A 20,517-nucleotide genomic window follows, 5' to 3' on the forward strand; every position below is an offset into this window, starting at 1 on the left:
AAACATTATAGTTTTAATTTTGTATTGTATTCCTGTGAGACATGTATTGTTCATCTTGTATGATGCAGAAAATAATGTGCCACAGATTAAATAGCATGTCCAAAGTCACACAGCTGGTTAGTGGCACAGGTGAGATATAAATACGGACCTCCTTGGCAGAAGGGCACGATGGTAGCTAGCTGTTCTGTGCTCTCACCTGACTCACCCTCCATCGACGTTCAGGGCATGTGTGTGTGTGTGTGTGTGTGTGTGTGTGTGTGTGACCTGTCCACAGAGACCTGGCAAGCCAGAAGAGGCTGGCAAGATATATTCAGGGCACTGAATGAGAAGAACATGCAGCCAAGAATACTTTATCCAGCAAGACTGACATTCAAAATGGATGTGTGTGTATAAAAGATTTTATTTACTGAGAGAGAGAGAGCATGTGTGCTCACACAAGCAGGGGAGGGGCAGAGGAAGAGTGAGAGAGAGAATCTCAAGCAGTCTCTGTTGTGGAGCTGGGAGTCTGATGCAGCGCTGGATCCCACAACGCTGAGATCATGACCAGAGCCGAAATCAAGAATCAGACGCATAACTGACTGAGACACCCAGGCATCCCAAAGGCATTCGTATTTCTGAAACTCCTCTTGCTTTTGGAAATCCTTGTTGCTGGATTCAAACAACAAAAAAGAATTGCCACCGAGGAGAGATGTTTACTGAAAGAATACAAATGTTAGAGAAAGATGCAGTTCAAAGTATTCGATTATCCATGCTACTAAGCTCTTCTCTATTGTGGAGCATTAAAGGCCCAATTCCCCCACTAGAAAAAAAAAATCTAATGCTTATTTTCATATATTGTGCCAATGTACAGAAAAGTAAATATGTAAAATATATAATTATAAATTCAGTAGTCTGACTTTCATTTTTAAACATGGAGATAAAGCTTCTAAAATATAAAAAAATAAGTACAAAAGATAAGGTATGGAAGCACTGTAGTAGGTCTCACAATTTTAGTCAAAGTACAACTAAGTTTTGAGTACTGATTTAATTAGGAATCCAGAGGTTGGAGTGTTAATTGCTTAAAGTGCTTCAGTGTTTCTAACACTTGACATTAACTTTCCTACACAAGGAAGACGTGTTAATCTGCTGGGTTTTCCTAGGAAGTGATGATTGTTTCCTGCTAATGCTCTGGTTCTCTCCAGCAGAACCACCAAGCATGTGTTTGCTGACAGGATTATGGTGATCAGAGGCCATTGTGTAGTGTTAGACCATGGATTTTGGAATCCTACAAGTTAGATTGGAGGTCTAGATCCCCCATTTAGTATTATGACTACTGACATCCTCAACTTTGGTTCACTTCTTTATTATGTGGTTAATAATAGTAAGTTCTCCATGCAGTTACTCCCCATCTTCATTAGAAAGATATAATCAAGATCTAAACATGGTGCTTGGCATATACTAAGTTCTCAGTAAGAACTGTTACAGTTCCTTTTTTTTTTTTTTAAAGATTTTATCTATTTATTTGACAGAGATCACAAGTAGGCAGAGAGGCAGGCAGAGAGAGGAGGAGGAAGCAGGCTCCCCACTGATCAGAGAGCCCGATGCGGGGGGGCTCGATCTCAGGACCTTGAGATCATGACTTGAGCCGAAGGCAGAGGCTTAAACCGCTGAGCCACCCAGGTGTCCCGAGCTGTTATATTTCTTATTTCAGAGAATGGCTGGAGAACCAAGACAGGGTTAAACTGAATTGTTTTGTTTTGTTTGCCTCATTCTGCAGCATGCAGTAACTAAGTTCTGTCCACAGATTGGCTGAGAAACAGTCATTTGAGGAACTAAAGATTTGCCTCCCGTGGTTCACTAGCCTGTAGAATGAATGTCTTAGGTTGGGTTTCCTGGGAAACAGACTGAAAGGTAAAGATTTTTCTGAGGGAGGTTTGTGGGAGTGTGCTCAGGACAAAGTTGGTAAGGAGCGAGGGACTGAGAACACACCACAGAATTCGAACCATGATAAAGTCTCAACAGAGGCCTCCTCAGGCCTGACGGGAGCTCTGCCTAAAACGAGAATTCAGAGTTGTCCTATGTGGAGGTCAAGAGGACAAACCTTTGTACTCTCCAATTGACCAGTTGTTGGAGGTCAGATATCCCTAGGGAGAGGCACGTAGAGGCAAGGAAGGTTTCTTCTGTGGCAAGCAGCTTTTGGGGAGGGCCTCAGTAATGAGCTTTGCAGGAAACCCTTGGAACAGCTGGAAGATGGAGGAATTAGTGTTTTGATCCTGAAAATTGGGAGGCAGTGTGGGAGTTTGGGGAGTTGGGGGAGACAGAAGGTCTGAGCAGCACACCACAGTTCCCACCACAAATAACATTTAAATGCATGTCTTTAACTTATTTATTTATACTCAATTATATATTTATAAATATAATTAAGAAGTGTAGTAAATATATCTTTTGTGAGAAAAGTCTTCTTTTTTAAAACTTTAAATTGAATATGAGATACATAAAAAAATCTTAGCCTATATAAAGTCATTGAATTTTAAAAATGTATACATGGGGGCTTAAGTGGGTAGGAGAAGAATCCATGAAACACGATGGGATAGGGAGGGAGACAAACCATAAGTGACTCTTAATCTCACGAAACAAACTGTGGGTTGCTGGGGGGAGGGGGGTTGGGAGAAGGGGGGTAGGGTTATGGACATTGGGGAGGGTATCTGCTTTTGGGTAAATTGGAAGGGGAGATGAACCATGAGAGACTATGGACTCTGAAAAACAATCTGAGGGGTTTGAAGTGGCGGGGGGGTGGGAGGTTGGGGTACCAGGTGGTGGGTATTATAGAGGGCACAGCTTGCATGGAGCACTGGGTGTGGTGAAAAAAATAATGAATACTGTTTTTCTGAAAATAAATAAATTGAAAAAAAAATGTATAATCCAAGAGGATTAGGAGGCACGAACTCCCAGCTATAAAATAAGTAAGTCACAGAGGTGGGAAGTTTAGCTTAGGGAATATTGTCAGTAAGATTGTAATAACTTTGTATGGTGGCACATGGTGCTTACACTTATCGTGGTGAGCATTTTATAATGTATATAATTGTTAAGTCACCATGTTGCACACTTGAGACCAATATAATATTGAATGTCAACTATACATCAATTAAAAATCAACTTGTAGTCCAAACACCAACTTTGGTTTTTTGCTTATTATTGGGGAAATGGTGATTCTTTAAGGGATCAAAGGAATCAGAGTGACACCATTGATGACAAAGTTAGATCCAGAATTTATGTTTTCAGATTCTTCTCCCTCTTTGGAACTTTATGGGCTTCAGATCTGGGGAGAATTTTCTATTTTGTTCTTCAACTATGTAATGAATCTTTAACAGTGCTTTTCAGCCATGCTCTGTAATTACCAAAGTTTGGATTTTTTGCCAAAACAAATCTTCTATTAGGGCATGCTTTCACCTCATTTAGATATGCAAATCAGATGTGGCTTTTAAAAAGCCCCAATTTAAAGCTGCTGCCTTTGGCTCGGGTCATGATCTCGGGGTCCTGGGATCGAGTCCCGCATCGGGCTCTCTGCTCAGCAGGGAGCCTGCTTCCTCCTCTCTCTCTCTCTCTCTGCCTGCCTCTCTGCCTACTTGTGATTGCTCTCTGTCAAATGGATGGATGAAATCTTTAAAAAATAAAATAAAATAAAAAGCCCCAATTTAAGAAAGCATGAAAACCACTGCTTCCTATGAAATGCAGCATCTCTTAGGAATTATCTGAGATGGACATTAATTCTGTTCCCTGGTATTCTTCATGGATTCTTGATTAAAGAAATGACATAGACTCTGCTTTTTTGTGGGTGTAATTGATTGTAGTTTGCGTGAATACCTCTATATCCTTTCGTTATTATTCGTATTCAGAAATAACATGTGCTTTCCTGACATCTGTATTTGAAGTTGTGTGATTCATTATTTTTAAGCCGGGATAACCCGATTTCACATATTTTTCCATGAGTCAGAGGCAAGTCTAGCTGTTAGTTTGTTATTGTCTGTGCTTTTTCATAGCAAGCCTGCACTTGCCATCATTTTGCTGCTTTGTATTTTTAATCTCTTAACCAGTCGCTTTGGGAATAGTCTTTCCAGTTTTCAATGAAAACCAGACAAGAATGGTCATGGATTCCTTAAAGATTGGCAAAGTTTTTGTTATGATTATTTATTTCATTTCATGGGTTTAAATACAACCAGGAAGTCTGCATCAGCTGTTTTGATCTTGGGTCTTGCTTTCATTTGTGTAATTTCTTAAAGAAAAAAAGATGGTTTTTCTCTAGGGCTTCACAAATCTTTTGCTTAGGAAGCTTAGAAACTCAGCTGGGATAGATGATAGATTAGCAAGGCAATGATGTGTCTTAACCATAGACCAGACACATTGGTAGAAATTGCCCCAAAAAGGTCGATAATGTTCATGAAACATAACAGGATAGCTGAACTCCCTGAACATTAAACATGATCTAACTGCTCTAGTTTGGCTCCTTTCCAGGGGAAAAGAAAATATTCCTTCTTGTGCCTAATGAGGATTTGTGTGATAAATATGAACGTAAATAGGTCAGTGTATTTAGAGAAAACCAGCTGTTTAATATTAAACTTGATTTATCCTATTGGTATTTTTAGATGCCTCCTTCTACCTAGGTACAAAAGAGAGTATGATGAATACAGGTTCCCTTCTAGACTCACATATCTTTCCAACTATTGCCCCATTTCTCGGTTCTTCAGTTCTGTTTCTCTCATTTTCTCTTAAATCCACTGGCATTTTGCCCACAGCACCCTACAAAAACACTTCCAAGGTCAGCAATGACCATGTGACTGCTGAGTCCAGTGATCAGTTCCCAGCCCTCGATGGGCTTGACCTCTCAGCAGTGTTTGGCACAGACGATCACTTGCTTTATTTAAATACTTTTTTCATTTTGTTTCCAGGACATCCAGCTCACCTGGTTTTTCTCCTCATTTTCTGGCTTTTGCTCAGTCTCTTTTTGCTCTTTCTTATCATTTTCACAACCTCTAAATATCAGAACACTCCAGTGTCCATTCCTTGAACCCCTTCTCCTCTCTAGCTAAACTCATTTCTCTGATGATCTCATGCAGGCTCACTGATGCATCTGAGTGTTATCTTCTCCCAAATGTATCTTTCCAGCCCTGCTTCCAACACTAAAATTCAAGCTCATGTATCCAGTTGTCTGCCAGAAACTTCCACTCAGATGTCTAAAGAACAACCTTGCATGTCTAAAACTGAACTCCTAACCTTCAACCTCTCAAATCTATTTCATCCACAGACTTCCCCACCTCAGTTAATGCCAACTCCATTATTCAGGTTGCTCAGGCTGAAAACTTGTGTATTAATCTTGATTTTTATCATTTTTAAAACATAGTCAATAATCTGTCCACACATTTCCTCTGCTCTGCCTTCAAAACTTGTCCACCATTTCCACAGTGGCCCCATGGTCCAGTCTACCACCATCTGGATAACCTGCTAACTCTTCTCCCTCTGTCAGCCCTTGTTCATCTATATTTATTCTTAACAAGCAGCCAGAATGATGATTTTAAAACGAAAATCAGATCATGTCATTTCTCTATTCAAAACTGGCTGGTTTTCACCCTGAGTTATACCTAATGGCTATTGATTTGCATCTGTATAAATGTGTGTGTGTCAATGTGTGTGAACGGGAGAGGGGAGGTCAGTGTGGCTGGAATACACTAAGGAAAAGGGAGGATGGTAGGAGATACTGTTGGAGAAGTCATGAGGGGTCAGATCATATGGAGTTTATAGAATATTGTGAAGACTCTGGATTCTACTTTGAGTGTGGAGGGGCCACTGGAGGCTTCTGAGTAGAGAAACGGCATGATCTGATTTACTTTTTAATAGGGGTTACTCTTGCAGCTGTGTTAAGATTCAATGAATGGAAATAAGCGGAAGGAGGGAGACCACATAGAAGGGCATCCAGTTGGGCATCCAGTTGAGGCATGGTGATGGCTTGGACTAGGATGGTGACAGTGGAGCTGGTGAGAAGTGGTCAGATTCAGAGTATATTTTAAGTGAATGCTAACAGGATTTCCTAATAGCCTGGGTATGGGATGTGCAATAGAAGAGTCAAGGTTATCTCCCAGGTATTTGGTCTGAGCAACTGGGAGCTCATTGAACAAGGGAAGGTCATGGGGAGAGCAGGTCCTGATGAGTGTTTGTAGAGCTCAGTTTTAGAATGTAAATTTGAGATGGCATTTAGTGTGCTTTCATTAAATATTTGTGGGGCTAATCAGCGAGGTCACTGATCTCAACAATCACAGCCCTCCTCTTCACTGTACAGTTTACTCCTACACCTAGAACCCCTTCTGTCCCACCTCATTTTGTCTCTGGGTTTGGGGAGGAGGAGTTGCCTGGCCTGTGCTTGGGGTTAGATGATTCTGGGGATCAGATTATCCCATATACAGATGTGAACATAAGTCTTCTTTTTCTTTTTTTTTTTCAATCATAAGCTGAACCCCAGGTTCCTTCTATTGCCTCTAAGGTCTGTTGTGAGGGAAAGATGGGCTTGCTTCTCAAGGTGAAGATAGTGGAATTTAAGCTTCATATGTTTCTTTCTATCAGTTTCCCAGCCACCATTACATTTCACTATGCCAAATTTTGTTCACACCTCTCCATTGTTGGTACCCCATGTCATCTTTGCTGTTTTAGTTTGTGTTTTTTATCCCTAAACCATTGCTTTAGTGTTTTGTTTTTTTTTTTTTTTTTTGAGGGAGTTGAGATAAATATGCACTTTCCTTCACAGTTCATAAACATTTCATTTACATACTCTTCCAGAATCTTTCTGTTTAAGATGGAAATCTATTTTTTCATGCAAATATACAAGTAAACACTAATTTTTTTCTTCAAGTAAACAAATAGACATTAAAATACTATATTTGTCAAAATGTTTAGAGTCGTGATGTTGCATTAATTGCGATGGGTTCTGTGCTTCTGGCTCATTATCTCTTCTCTTACTTTTAGAACAATCCTCATTTGTGAAATTGCATGAGCTCCTAGTATAGTCTCTGGAACACTTTGGATTCATGTTTGAATGTATGAATAAATTATAGAAGAATTGCCCATTATTGAAGTCCTTATTCATTCTCAGGTTAATTCCCCAATATTTTACTGAACTGATATTTGAATGCATACCTACTGTAGGTAAGGTGCTATGGAATATACAGTACTGACTTAGAAATATTTCTTGACCTCAAGACATTGTAAATGTATTTTAATGCAGAGAGACATTATATAAAATTAAGGAGGTTGACTGTAGTAAAGGGTATAAAAGTAAAATAATTTAGGGGGTCAAGGAAGTGAGGAATTTCATGGCAGGGAAAATTAGGATTTGTTCATCAACGTGGTGGCATTTGAGATGGGTCTTAAAGAATTGCTAGGGTACAATATGAGAAATGGGAATGGAGTCATTCTAAATGAGTAGACTAATAAGTGGGAAAGTGAGAGAGCCGGGAAATGTATTAGCTGATCTATATTGGCTTAGATGGATTAGAGTGGTCAAGGAGGAATATGGAATATAAAGTTGGAAAGAATTTGGAACAGATGTTTTTGGTTATAGACCCTAGGAAAGAAGGGGGTGTTTTTCCTTAGGCGGACACAAAGGTTAATCAATAGGAGATTGCTGTAATCAGACATTTTCTTTGGTAAGATTATTTTAGAGGACTCGAAAGTTGATTGCATGCTGGCAGGCAGAAATATACATAATATTCCTCCGAGATTTGATCTTCTGTCCTGATAAGGGTCTAGGTTCTATGTCCAGACATAAGAGAATCAGAAAGAGAGGACAATTTGAGAAGTAAGATATTGAGAATTTTTAACATAGAACATTTAGAGTGAATTTCAGGTGGAAGCATGCAGCAGGCATAGAAGTTAGAGCTTTGGAAGTAGGGGTTAAAAATAAGACCTGACAATAATAATTAAAGACTCATATTCTGTGATCATTTTCTGTGGCTTAACAAATTTTTTATATTGAAAATAGAGTGTTTAATAAAGTACCATCTACTTTAGAATCATTTTTATTTATTATTGCAGGATGTTGATTTAAAAACAAACACATTGTGGCTTTGAATTTTTTTTCCATGTTGAATAAATCATTGTGCAGTGACATCATTTTTACATTTAGTTCTCAAATGTAAGATGATTATGTAATATCTGTTTATATTTCTGTGGGACTGTTATAAAATCATTAGTTATTTGAGCACTTTAAAAACTCAGTGTCTTATTGAACAAATAATTGGAAGGAAAACATTTTTACTCAAGGATATCAAAATAGAAATTCCTCCAGATCTGCTCTCTCATACAAATTTGGTCACTTTATTTTCTTATCCTTAAACTGGGTAATGTATATTTTGGTACATATATTATGGCCAACATGATCCGTAGTCTTTTTCTTCATGTAGGAAACTTAAGTGAGACTAAATTGAGACTCAGCAATGTCTTATTGCTTACATTTTAAATTAGGTCTTTAAAATATTTAAAATTATAAACATTACAAAGGCTAATAATAAATTTTAAAAAGAGATGTATACAGAACGAGTTCTCATTTTCTGTTTTCAGTTTTGCATCCCAGAAGATAATATTCCTAATGCCATACTATGTATTCTCTTCAACTTATTTCTCTGTATAGAAAAAAAAAATCTGTTTTTATTTTAATAATATAGGCTTAAGTACACATATTATCCTGAAACTTTTTAGACTGAAAACTTGTCGTAAGCGTATTTCCTTATTAATGTTTGAGGAGAAGTAGATAGCCATAGATATCTGTATTTTACTATTTCTTCTCTTTGAGAAGTTTTTTAAGCACTGTTAAAAAAATAGTGAGAAGACATATCTGGAAAGAAGTTGCCAATGTCAAAAAGGTCTGTGTTCTCTAGGATTTTGATGGTTTCCTGTCTCACATTTAAGTTTTTCATCCATTTTGAACTTATTTTTGTGCATGGACTAAGAAAGTGGTCTTGGTCTGGTTTCATTCTTTTGCCTCTTGCTGTATTTACACACACACACACACACACACACACACAAATATTCAGCCATAAAAAAAATGAAATCTTGTCATTTGCAATGATATAGATGGACCTAGAGAGTATTATGCTAAGCAAAATAATTCAATCAGAGAAAGACAAGCATCATATGATTTCACAAAACAAACAAGCAAAGGGAAAAAAGAGAGAGAAACCAAGAAACAGATTCTTAAGTATAGAGAACAAACGGATGGTTACCAGAGGGGAGGTGGGTGGGGGGAGAAGGGGGAACAGGTGATGGGGATTAAGGTGGACACTTGTGATGAGCACCAGGTGATGTATGGAAGCACTGAATCACTGTATTGTACACCTGAAGCTAATATCACACTGTATGTTAACTAACTGAAATTCAAATAAAAACTTCAAAAAATTAAAAATAATTAAAAGATAAGAGAAAGCATTAAAGAATCATTACACTATGTTTTAAGCAACATTAGTGAATCTGAACATTTTTTTTTAAATTTCATTCATTTATTTTGACAGAGAGAGATCACAAGTAGGCAGAGAGGCAGGCAGAGAGAGGGGAAGCAGGCTCACTGCTGAGCAAAGAGCCCTACGTAGGGCTCAATCCCAGGACCCTGAGACCACGACCTGAGCCAAAGGCAGAGGCCTCAACCCACTGAGCCACCCAGGTGCCCCAATCTGAACATTTTTTGTGCAAGGTACTAGAATGTGATTCTAAGATCCTCAGTCATTGTTTCAAACCACACATGCTGAAACCATTCTGTGTTTTACTCTGGCGAAACCCCTTCAAATTTGAAGCAATATGATTGGGCAAGACTATTTTAAATTCTGTGTTCTTCTTTCCAGTTAGTTTGAGAAAGTATCAGTACTTATAAAGGTATTATACCCAGAGTTTGAGGGAAACAATACTATGTTTTATCTATTCACAATCAGATCAGCGTTAAAAACTGTACTGATACATTTGGCCAGCCTCACAAGGTGGAGATTTGTAGACTCCTACAGGACTGGAGGAGATGTTATCACATCTGAGTATCTTTTACAATTGCACTGAAAAAAAGGGCTAGAGATATGAATATTTGGGAAGATATGTTTTCCTTTAGAATATGAGATTATATCAAGCCAGATGCCCACTCAGGCATCTCAAGACTAACTCTTTCCTCTCTATTCTGATACCTTCTTGGCTTAGATCTTATTTTTATAATTTGAGGGTTAGTTCACAGTGAGGGAAACATCAGGTGATTCATGGACACACAGATTGGTAGCTTGGAACTCTGTTGGGGTTCTTGCTTTCTATAAGGCACAAATTTTACTGCATAGAGGCTCTGGCCAGCATTATATAGTATAGAGTGAAAATGATGGGTGGTTTATACACATCACACCATCTTACTAATGATATAATTATTAAGATATACTAGTTAACAAAACTTAATGATCTTGGAATGCAAATGAGATAAATATTAGAGTCACCATTATAAATGAAATAGCACCTTTTATAGTACAAATAATATTTAAATAATATCATATTTATAGTTTCTTTTACTTCGTTTCGTATTTTTATCGTGCAGTAATGATTCCATTAGAAACACTGATTGCAAAAGAGTAGTTTGGAAATTCCATGTCACATCAATTCCCAACGCTGAACCTTTATTAGATCATGTATTTTTAGTATGTTTATGATTTCTGGTGAAGTGAGCAATATCTACATTTTTATTTTCATGTTCTCTCTGGTTTCCAAGCTGCCTTTCTTGTTTGACGGTGAGTTCTTTACATTTCTCCATGGTGTCTTCTTTTTCTCTTCTTACAGCATCCTGGTTTGACCTACACTATTTGGTTGACACAGTGAGCTCAAGGATATTAGACTTGCTTTATGCAACCCATTCTCCATCACAGAGCCCCCACGACCACATAGGACTTCAGCTCATGTTTCCTCTTAATTCTTATTGTTGTATGTCGATTCTAGTAATCTTCAACAAATAAATTTTCTTCCTCCTACACCATTTGATTTCTCATGCAACCTTACCCATTTTCCATGTTTACCTTAGTGGGAACAATGACTTGCCGTAGTTAAGAACTATGTAGTCAGATAGACTTGGATCCAAACTCTGTCTCGTCTTCTTACTAGTTGTATGATCTTGGGCAAGTTCATATTTTACAGTCTCAATTATTCAGTTTCCCTTACTATGAAAGACAGGGGTTGTTGTGAGATTTTGGAAATAAAGAAATTGCCACTGCCCTTGGTAAATTGTACTCAGTAAAACTTTGGTAGTTACAGGTTTGAGAAGTTAGCAATGGGAAGGGGGTGCTAATTTCTGTAAAAATCAGGAAAGGACAAGATATTGTGTGATGAGAAAGGGATGTTTTAGGAAGTAGGACAGTTGAAAGAACTTTTATCATACAGTTAAAATAATAATGTATATAAAGTTCTTGTCCTTAACCCTTAGATTAGATGTATTTTCAGAGTTAAAAATTTTGTGGATTTTAAAAGGTATGGATATTTCATATATTACAGAAGATCTCTAGCAGGATATGGGGTAACATTCTTACACAAACAGATACTTTTTTTTTAAGATTTTATTTTTAAGTAAAATCGGAGCAAGGAGTCTAATGCTGGGCTCAATCCCAGGACCCTGAGATCATGACATGAGCCACAGGCAGATGCTTAGCCTACTGAGCCACTCAGGTGCCCCAACAAATGGATACTTCTATAGAAAACACTTCTTTTTTTTTAAAAGATTTTATTTATTTATTTGACAGAGAGAGATTACATGTAGGCAGAGGGGCAGGCAGAGAGAGAGAGAGGAGGAAGCAGGCTCCCCGCTGAGCAGAGAGCCCGATGTGGGACTCAATCCCAGGACTCTGGGATCATGATCTGAGCTGAAGGCAGCGGCTTAACCCACTGAGCCACCCAGGCGCCCCTATAGAAAACACTTCTGTATGAATTTTTATACAAAGGTGTTAGCCTCCCATCATTACCCTCCTATAAACTCAAGTCAGATAGTGCCACCAAATGAGTTATGAAAAAACTTACTTTTCACAAGGGTTGAATCTAATGATTATGGATGAGAGATTAGAGTCCTGAAAAATAAAAGGAGATTCTGCATTTCTTTATTGTGAGCCAAAATTATTCTCTCATTTCAGTGATGTGGGTGTTTTCTACATTTCATAAACATGGGGCTATGGATGCTTTTCTTACTTCCATAACCACACTCATTCCCTCCCAGGTACCCTTGCCAGTTCACTCCAGGTTATTTCTTCTGAGAATTAAGGGAGGGAATGAAATAGAACTCTTTCAGTAGGAGTTTCTTTGTCGGACATGGAAAATTCAGGTCACTTTGGGAATTTTTTTTTTTTCCTTATTCCTGGAACTTGTTAAGATGTGAAGTGTATATTAATATCTGGAGTGAAAAAGATATTAAAATCATTAGTCTCCATTTCTTCCTTTGTGGTTTAAAGCTGTGCCCTCTTAAATATTTTGATTCAAAAGGCATTTTAGCAATATTTGTTGTTAAATGTGATATACTAACAATTTTAGACTATATGTCTTTTTTTTTATATAGATACCTATGGACTTTTAGAGAAATGTATATTGTATTATTGACTGGTTGAAGTTGCTTTTTTTCTTCCACTAATGAGGATCTATATAGATTTTTAGTTCATTCCTTTATATTTGCTATTGATTTGGAGGACTTGCTATGAGAATGAAAATTGTTATTAAATCATAGTTTGATAATACTTAACTATTACTCAGAATTAATTCCAGTGGTTTTTGTTTGTTGTTTTAGTGTCCTACTGAAACCAAAGCAACATTTGGGGTCCACCTTAAAATAGTAGGAGACTGGACAGGTATGTGGAACACAGAATTTTAAGGTACATGCTTTGAAAATAATGGGTCATACAATAGTTTGCATGTGTTTAAGTAGTAGGACAACTAGCATATATAGAAATGTGGATATGTTCTCAAGCTGTTGTTTTGATAGTCTATATTTTCTACTTGTAGGATGCATTTTTAGAATTCAAGTACCTTGGATATTAATAATTGTTAATGTATTGTTTGCTGTGTTTACAAATCATTGGTTTCTGCCTACTTGTCAAATGCACTGGCAATAGTGGGAAGAATGAAATGTGTTTTTTAGAAAATATGATTTTAAAATAAGTAGTTGATTTTACTCTCAAAATAATCAACACCTGGGATTGGGATTTCTATTGAGATTTAAATCTTCCAGTTCTTGCATGATCTTTTTGTGGTATTACCTATGTGTATAATATAACAACTCCACAGCATCTTTGGAATAGTGGTCAATTTTTTTTAAAGATTTTACTTATTTATTTGACAGACAGAGATTACAAGTAGTCAAGAGAGGCAGACAGGGAGAGAGAGGAAGCAGGCTCTCCCTGGAGCAGAGAGCGTGATGTGGGGCTTGATCCCAGGACCCTGGGATCATGACCTAAGCCAAAAGCAGAGGCTTTAACCCACTGAGCCACCCAAGTGCCCCTGCCAATAGTGGTTATTTTTCATAGCAAATTTATTAGTGATGTGTTACTCATTTATTCAATAAAAACTTTTATATTATGTGCGGCATGCATTGTATTAAGAGTTCTGAATAAATAAACATTGTTCATTTTCTATTCCCCTGGTCCAATACAGTGACTAACAAGTGAGTGCTCAATAAATGTAAACTTGTTGGCTAGTTGCTTAGTTTGGCTGTTCAAAAGAAAGAATGCGGTATAGACATAAATGCAAGTATAAATAAAAGTATTTTCTAATTGAATGCTAAACTAGGAGGAGGGAATCTGAAAAAGGTAGACTTAGAATAGTCTAGGGTTATACGAAGAGATTCACAGAGAAGAGGGAATTTGAGCTGAACATTGAAAATCAGGCATATGAAAAAGGAAGGAGGTCATTTTAGTAAAATTCACATCATTGTCAAAAATCAGGGAAGGTAATGTGTAAACCATATCTGAGAAGGGTGAGTCAGTCAGTCTAGCAGAAGCAGATCACAGATTTCCATTCATTCTTGGGAGTACTATGAAAAAGATATTTGGGGTTACTGCGGAGTGAAGATGTTGAATTCCTTGACAAGATAATAAAATAACTTAGAGATGCTAGAGAACTTTTGAGAGATTTGGATCATTGTAACAATAATAGCATTAATAATTTGCTAGTTGGATAGATTAGAATCTACTGGTACTGGAAGGCAGAGGAGAAGAGTTCAGTGGAGGAGTGGGAATGGAAAGAGGACTAGAAGGAAAGGATTTGCTGGCACAGGTTTGAGAAGTTAGCACTGGAAGGGGGGACTAATTTTTGTAATAATCAGGAAAGGACAAGATATTGAGTAATAAGAAGAGGGGGTATTTTATAAAGAAGGACATTTGAATAGCTTACATCAGACAGTTAAAAATAATAGTGTGTAAATTCTTTATCCATAGGAAGGACAACCAGCTTGGAATTGGAGATGTGATGAAAATGGAGAAAAAACCCAACAGAGTATTTAATGAGCAAACGATGAGATTAATCAAAAGACGTTTGAGCAGGAATGACCCATTCAGAATTATGAAAAATCAGGCTTCAATATGTGTAGTTTATCTGATTGCATCAAAAGAGATCATGGTAATCCCTTGTTAGAAAAACACTGGTGTAGCATGAAAATAGTAATTCTCATGATAACCCCAGAACTAGTTGATATAATCATAGTTGTTTTGCACTATTTGACAAATAAGAACAAGTTCTTTGCTAAGAATCTCAATGAAATGTGAATTAACTTCAGTAATGAATGGTCCTTGAAAAAATTTTGTATCTGAAGAGAAAAAGTACAATGAAGATATAATTTAATTCATCATGATAAGGAGAAACTTTATGATGGATTATTACTAGCTATTGTTACTAAGTTTCTTTGTAAAGGTATTTTCCATTGTCATTAGCTCATTAAAATAAATGATTACCTCATCATTTATTTCGATCTTTTCTATTAGGGACACCTTATAGTTTTAATTTTTTTTCTCCTTTTTTGAAGAAGAAATAAGATCATTCTATTTAGAGTTCAGTTCCAGTCAGATGATTTTCAATTAATAAACCTTCTGGGTTGTTGACTCTAAATATTTGTTGACTTGGAAAAAAGTGTCAAGCGTTCATGCATAAAATCCCTAAATAATTCTGCACTAAATAATATCTGGCACTTTAGTTCAAAAAAAGGTTTAACTGTCTTAAAACAATAGAATTATAATTATGGAAGGAAAACTGGGAACATTAAGATCATAGGGTTTTGTTTTAAAATAATTAATTAAAACTTAGTGCTAAGAGCAACAGAGGTAGTAAATACCAAAAAGGTGTTTAAAAGTTGAATATCAGAGGTTTGCTTTTCAAAACTGATAGATATTTTATAGTTATTTTTTTCTTCCCTGAAATATGTTCTAACTTGGGCAGGTCAAAAGAACAAATTTTAGACTGCCCCATGGATGGTCTTTCCAAGATTAATCAATGATACCCAGCAGCAAAGTGACCAAGAAGCAATTTGAGCATAGCTCAGGACAAGCAGGCCTCAAAGTTTCAGATTTATTGTCTAGCTTTTTATTTTAACCAGGACTTTTGTTGCGCCCCTTAAGTATGTGAAAGACTCATTAAGTTTGGAAGACCCTTCAAACTTCAAACGCAATTTAGGTTTTTCCTTGAAATGATGGTGATGGAACAGATAGAGTAAATTACTCAAGTGGATTTATCATCGGATTAATTTTTGTTGCTTTTCTAGAGTCAGTCATACTTTTCAATTTCAAATACATGATCACAGATTGCCTACTGGTTTGCTTATCATTCTAACTGTCCAAAATGTTTTGGTTTTTTTGTGCATTAGATGTCCTTACTAGTGAATAATGTCTGAGGTAATGTTACACTGTTGGTTTTTTTAGTGGTCTAAATAGCAACTTACTCTAGTTTTACTGCAAAAGCATTATACGCATTGAAATTACTCTAAAAATTTTGTCATTTTTCCATTCAATAGTTAATGGGTTGACAACTGGATAAATATGCAATGAGGGCTTATTCTACATACCCTGTATAATCCTTGAATCTGTGTTATCAGTTTCTTTTTTTTTTTTTAATTTATTTATTTGGCAGTCAGAGATATCACAAGTAAGCCGAGAGAGAGAGGAGGAAGCAGGCTCCCCGCTGAGCGGAGAGCCCGATGTGGGGCTCGATCCCAGGACCCTGAGATCATGACCTGAGCTGAAGGCAGAGGCTTTAACCCACTGAGCCACCTAGGCGCCCCTGTGTTATCAGTTTCTATCAATTTAATGTCTAATGAAAAATATTCCTATAATCAGAGGATATGGTTCACTTTGAGGATCAAAAGTGGGAAACCAGGGCCATATAACATCATGAATTTGTCTTAATACATAATACACCGATACTCATAGTACAAGAAACCAAAGATAAAATTTTAGTTGAAGACTAGACCAAAAAAAGAGTTGATAGTTCTCTCTCTATTTATTTCTATGTCATCAAATTAGCCAGGTACATATTATACTTCATCTAGCTGATTGTTTATGAAAAGATTAAACCAGAATATGTGTAATGCATTTAAAGCATATTTTTTTTTCTTTTGGGGAAGCTCTTTACAAGTCAGATTATGGCCACACAAATTATAATAATGTTATTATTTCATAATGAGAACATGTTTTGGAACAATTGTGGCATCCACCTTTTACCATCCGTATCTGTGAATGGCTTTGGTGGCTGTAAAAAGAGTAAAAAATCAAAAAGTACTCCTGTTGAATACCAACCATTTTTTAGAGGGCATGCCCAAAAAGCAGATGCAAAATATGTTTGAGCAAACTGGCTGTTTTGAATAGCACAAATCATACTTGGATATATGAAACACCTGGATTTTACATAATGCATGTTCACATAGTATAAGCTTTAGCTGAAGCCCGTAATAAATATGAATTACGAATTTCCACATTTACAAAGGAATAACTAGAAATACTCTTTGTTGTTGTGACTGCTGCTTTGACTAGCAAATTGTCATGCTTAGGTATTTGTGGAAGATAACATTTAAACTATTTGTTATTTTGGCTCATAATTAGATATTTATTAAACACCAACTGTATACCAGACACTGTCATGTAGTATGTCTGGAGATACAGAATTGGTCAAAACAGACAAGGTCTCTGCTCTCCTAAAGACTATATTCTAGTCAGTAGAGATCTTCAGTAAAGAACAACAAGAAAAACAAAAAACCAAGGTATAATACGTTAGATAGTGATAAATGCTATAAAGAAAAATAAAGGTAAGGAAGTAAGAATGATGAAGGGAGGGGAGAGTGCTGTTTTAGATGGGGTGTTTAGCTACGAACAAGGAGATGAGGGTTTGTCAGGTGGATTTCAGGAAGAAGTCCTGAGGAAAGCATGCAAATTCCCTGAGGTGGGAATGTTTGGATACTCAAGGAGAAGCAAGGAGGCCAGTGAGGCTGGAATAGAGATGAAGAAGGGGTGACTTGTAGGAAGTAGACTGAGGGGTAAGCAGCGGGTCAGACACTGTAGGCTATGGGAGGATTGGATTTTTATGTGATTGAGAAAATAGGCATGGTTTAAAAATCTACATATGAATGATACCCATTTTATTTTAATACACCCTACCTAGTTGTTGTCAGGCCAAGGTTATTTATTTATTTGTTTTAAATGATTGAGTTTAGGGAGAGGGAGGAAAAGGGCATTCAGAGTGGCAGAAAACAGGTCAAACTTTTTGTTGGGGTGGGGAATGTATCATTATTTTAATAATGCTTCAGGAGTGGTTTTATCTCCTGCCATACATCCCTGATTTATGGGTTCTGGTAGCCTGGTGCCTCATTAGCCCCCATGATGGTAGTAACTTCTTTCTATTCTGTGGTTTTCTTCGCGGTCTTTTAGCTTCAGTTCTTCCCTCACCTAAGTCATTAGTTTCATATATTAAATTCCTTCCACTTAAATTATGTAGCCATTCCTGGTTTTGGTTGGATTTGGACTATTAGAGTCCAGTTCACAGAGAAGCCTCTGTGAGCAGAGCTCTGAATTCGGGGGAATGCTGGGGAAGACGAGAGGAAGCGTAAAAACCCAGAAGCAGGCAAATGTTTGTGGCCAAGGACCAGTTAGGTGTGCAGTATTGCTGGAACTGAGGATGAACTGAGTGAGAATGTTGTAGGAAATAAAATCTGAGGATACCCATGGACCAGACATGGTGGGCACTTACACACTTCAGTTTTATTTTAAATGTTGTAGAGAATCCCTGGAGGATTTTGATTAGGGTCTGACTCAGATTTTAAAATGGTAACTCTGGCCGCTCTATAGAGAATATGATGTGGGTGGGCCAGAGTGGGAATTAGGAGATGAGTTTAAAGAGAAGCCTTTGCTGCTATCTAGACAAGAGAAAGTGCTAGTTGCACATAGGGTGACAGTGACAGAGTCCTGAAAAGTGGTTGGATTCTGAAGGTATATCTGACAGCTCTTGTTGACGGATTGGAGATGGGATATAAGAAGAGTTAAGAATCATGGGGAGCCTGGGTGGCTCAGTCGATTAAGGCGTCGACTCTTGATTTTGCTTAGGTCATTTTCTTAGGGTCGTGGGATAGAGCCGCACGCTGGACTCCACACTTAAGTTGGAATCTGCTTGAGATTCTCTCTTCTTCTCCCTCTGCCCCTTCCCCACTTTCTCTCCCTCAAATAAATAAATAAACTCATTAAAAAAGTTAAAAGTTCCAAAAAAGAAGAGTTAGGAATCAGAGATAATCTAAGGTATTTAGAGTAAGTAAGTGGATGGACAGTGCTCTGTGTATTGAGTTAAAGAACTTTGTGGCATATCAGAGAAACAAGAGTGGGCATTCAGATTCAGTTCTGTACAGTTTAAATTTGAGATGCCTCTTTGACTATCAAAATGTAAAGCTGAATAGATCATTGCATGTGTGAATCTGGAGGTTAGGGTAGAGATCCAAACCTGGGAATTATGATATTTTGGATCTAAAGATGGGAAGTTTGATAAGATCAGCTACAATAGTAATTCTCATCTATGTAAGATTTATATACATTTTAATATACCTTTATATATATCTTATATTGTATATATTATATATTTACCTTGTATGTATTTGGCCTGTATGTCATTACATTAATATACCTTTTATAGTAATTTATATTCATTTTATAGCATTTTATATGCCCACTTTACATTTTTAAAATGAAATTTGCAAATATTATGTACACAATTTTTTTTAAAAACCAATATAATATCCTAACCTTAGTATAGAGGAGCTATTAAATGAAAGTAATTTATAATAAATAATTTATATTTCCTATTTATATTTTCAAATGTGACTATACTAGAAGTCATAATGGAATAGGTGACTTAGCCCACATACAGAGTGATCATGAATAAGACAGTTCTAAATACAGGACTTCAATACAATTGAAATACTATGAGCACTATTTTCTTTATGGTGTGATTTTCCAAAATAGTGAACTTCTTTTGGTTCTAGGCACAATAGTTTACAATATTACTGCAGTTTGCAGGTTGGCTACAATTTTGGGATTTTTTAGCACATATTTAGGTCATGTAAATACTTTGCATTTATGTTGCATTTATGACAAATGAGTTTTTCCATTTACATGAATGTCCAAAAAGTCACTTGAAAAACAAGCAGGAAGTGTGATAATTCCTTGTTGCATAGCATCTCCTCCTCCACAATGTTACAGGATATTGAATGTCTCTAACCCCTACCCTCCACACTTTAGTAACTGCTGATCATCATTATGAGAACCAGATTGCCTCCCCAAGTTCTGAAAGCTGGACCTCCGAAGTGATACTGTGCTATCAAGAATAGCTACTTGTATAGATAGAGAAGAAGTATAACAGAATTCTGAGACTTTCAACACTTAGAGTCCAAAGGTGACAAAGGTGGAGTGGCCACAGAGATAAGAGGGGAACCAGGAGAGTTTGAATCCTGGACAGAACAAAACATTGTTTCAAAAAAAGAGGCATTGATTAATTAAAACAAATGCTGCTTCTGACAAGTAGAGTAAATTGAGGGCTGATTTAATGACACTGCGAGATGTGTTTTTAATGGCGTATTGGGGACAGAAACCTGTCTCAAGTAGGTCCAAGAGATAGTAGGAGAAGTAGAGGTGGACCATTTAGATAAATCCACTGATATGTTGGGACCAGTTTCTGTGAGCTCATTTGATTGAGTGCTTCTCTTCCAACTCTGTGTTCCATGAGGTCAAGTTCAATAGCTTTAAATCATCACAGTATATTTATGCCACAAAAATTGACAGACATCATAAAAAATGGATTTAAAAAATGTTTCTAAAGACCTGGTTGTTAAATATTTGCCCAAAACACCACTGGACAAATTCTAAGGAGTTTCAATATAAAATGAAATAAAGCAGTAAGTCAGTAGCTGAAGGAAAGAGGAAATAGGGACAAGGCAGATATAAGTTAAGAGGACATATAACAAATACATGTGTAGAAATATAAAATATGTACACA

General features: G+C 36.8%; 1 protein-coding gene across 1 annotated transcript in view; it reads left to right on the top strand.

The window, feature by feature from the left end:
• NOX4 (NADPH oxidase 4) overlaps positions 1-20,517 on the top strand; it is a 164,994-nt gene that overhangs the window by 75,978 nt on the left and 68,499 nt on the right. The window contains exon 12 of the mRNA XM_044258341.1: positions 12,794-12,854. Coding sequence (XP_044114276.1) covers positions 12,794-12,854 — 61 coding nt within the window. The remainder of the gene's footprint in view (positions 1-12,793; positions 12,855-20,517) is intronic.

Source organism: Neovison vison, chromosome 7 (genome assembly GCF_020171115.1).
Source record: "Neovison vison isolate M4711 chromosome 7, ASM_NN_V1, whole genome shotgun sequence".
Classification (NCBI taxonomy): domain Eukaryota; kingdom Metazoa; phylum Chordata; class Mammalia; order Carnivora; family Mustelidae; genus Neogale; species Neogale vison.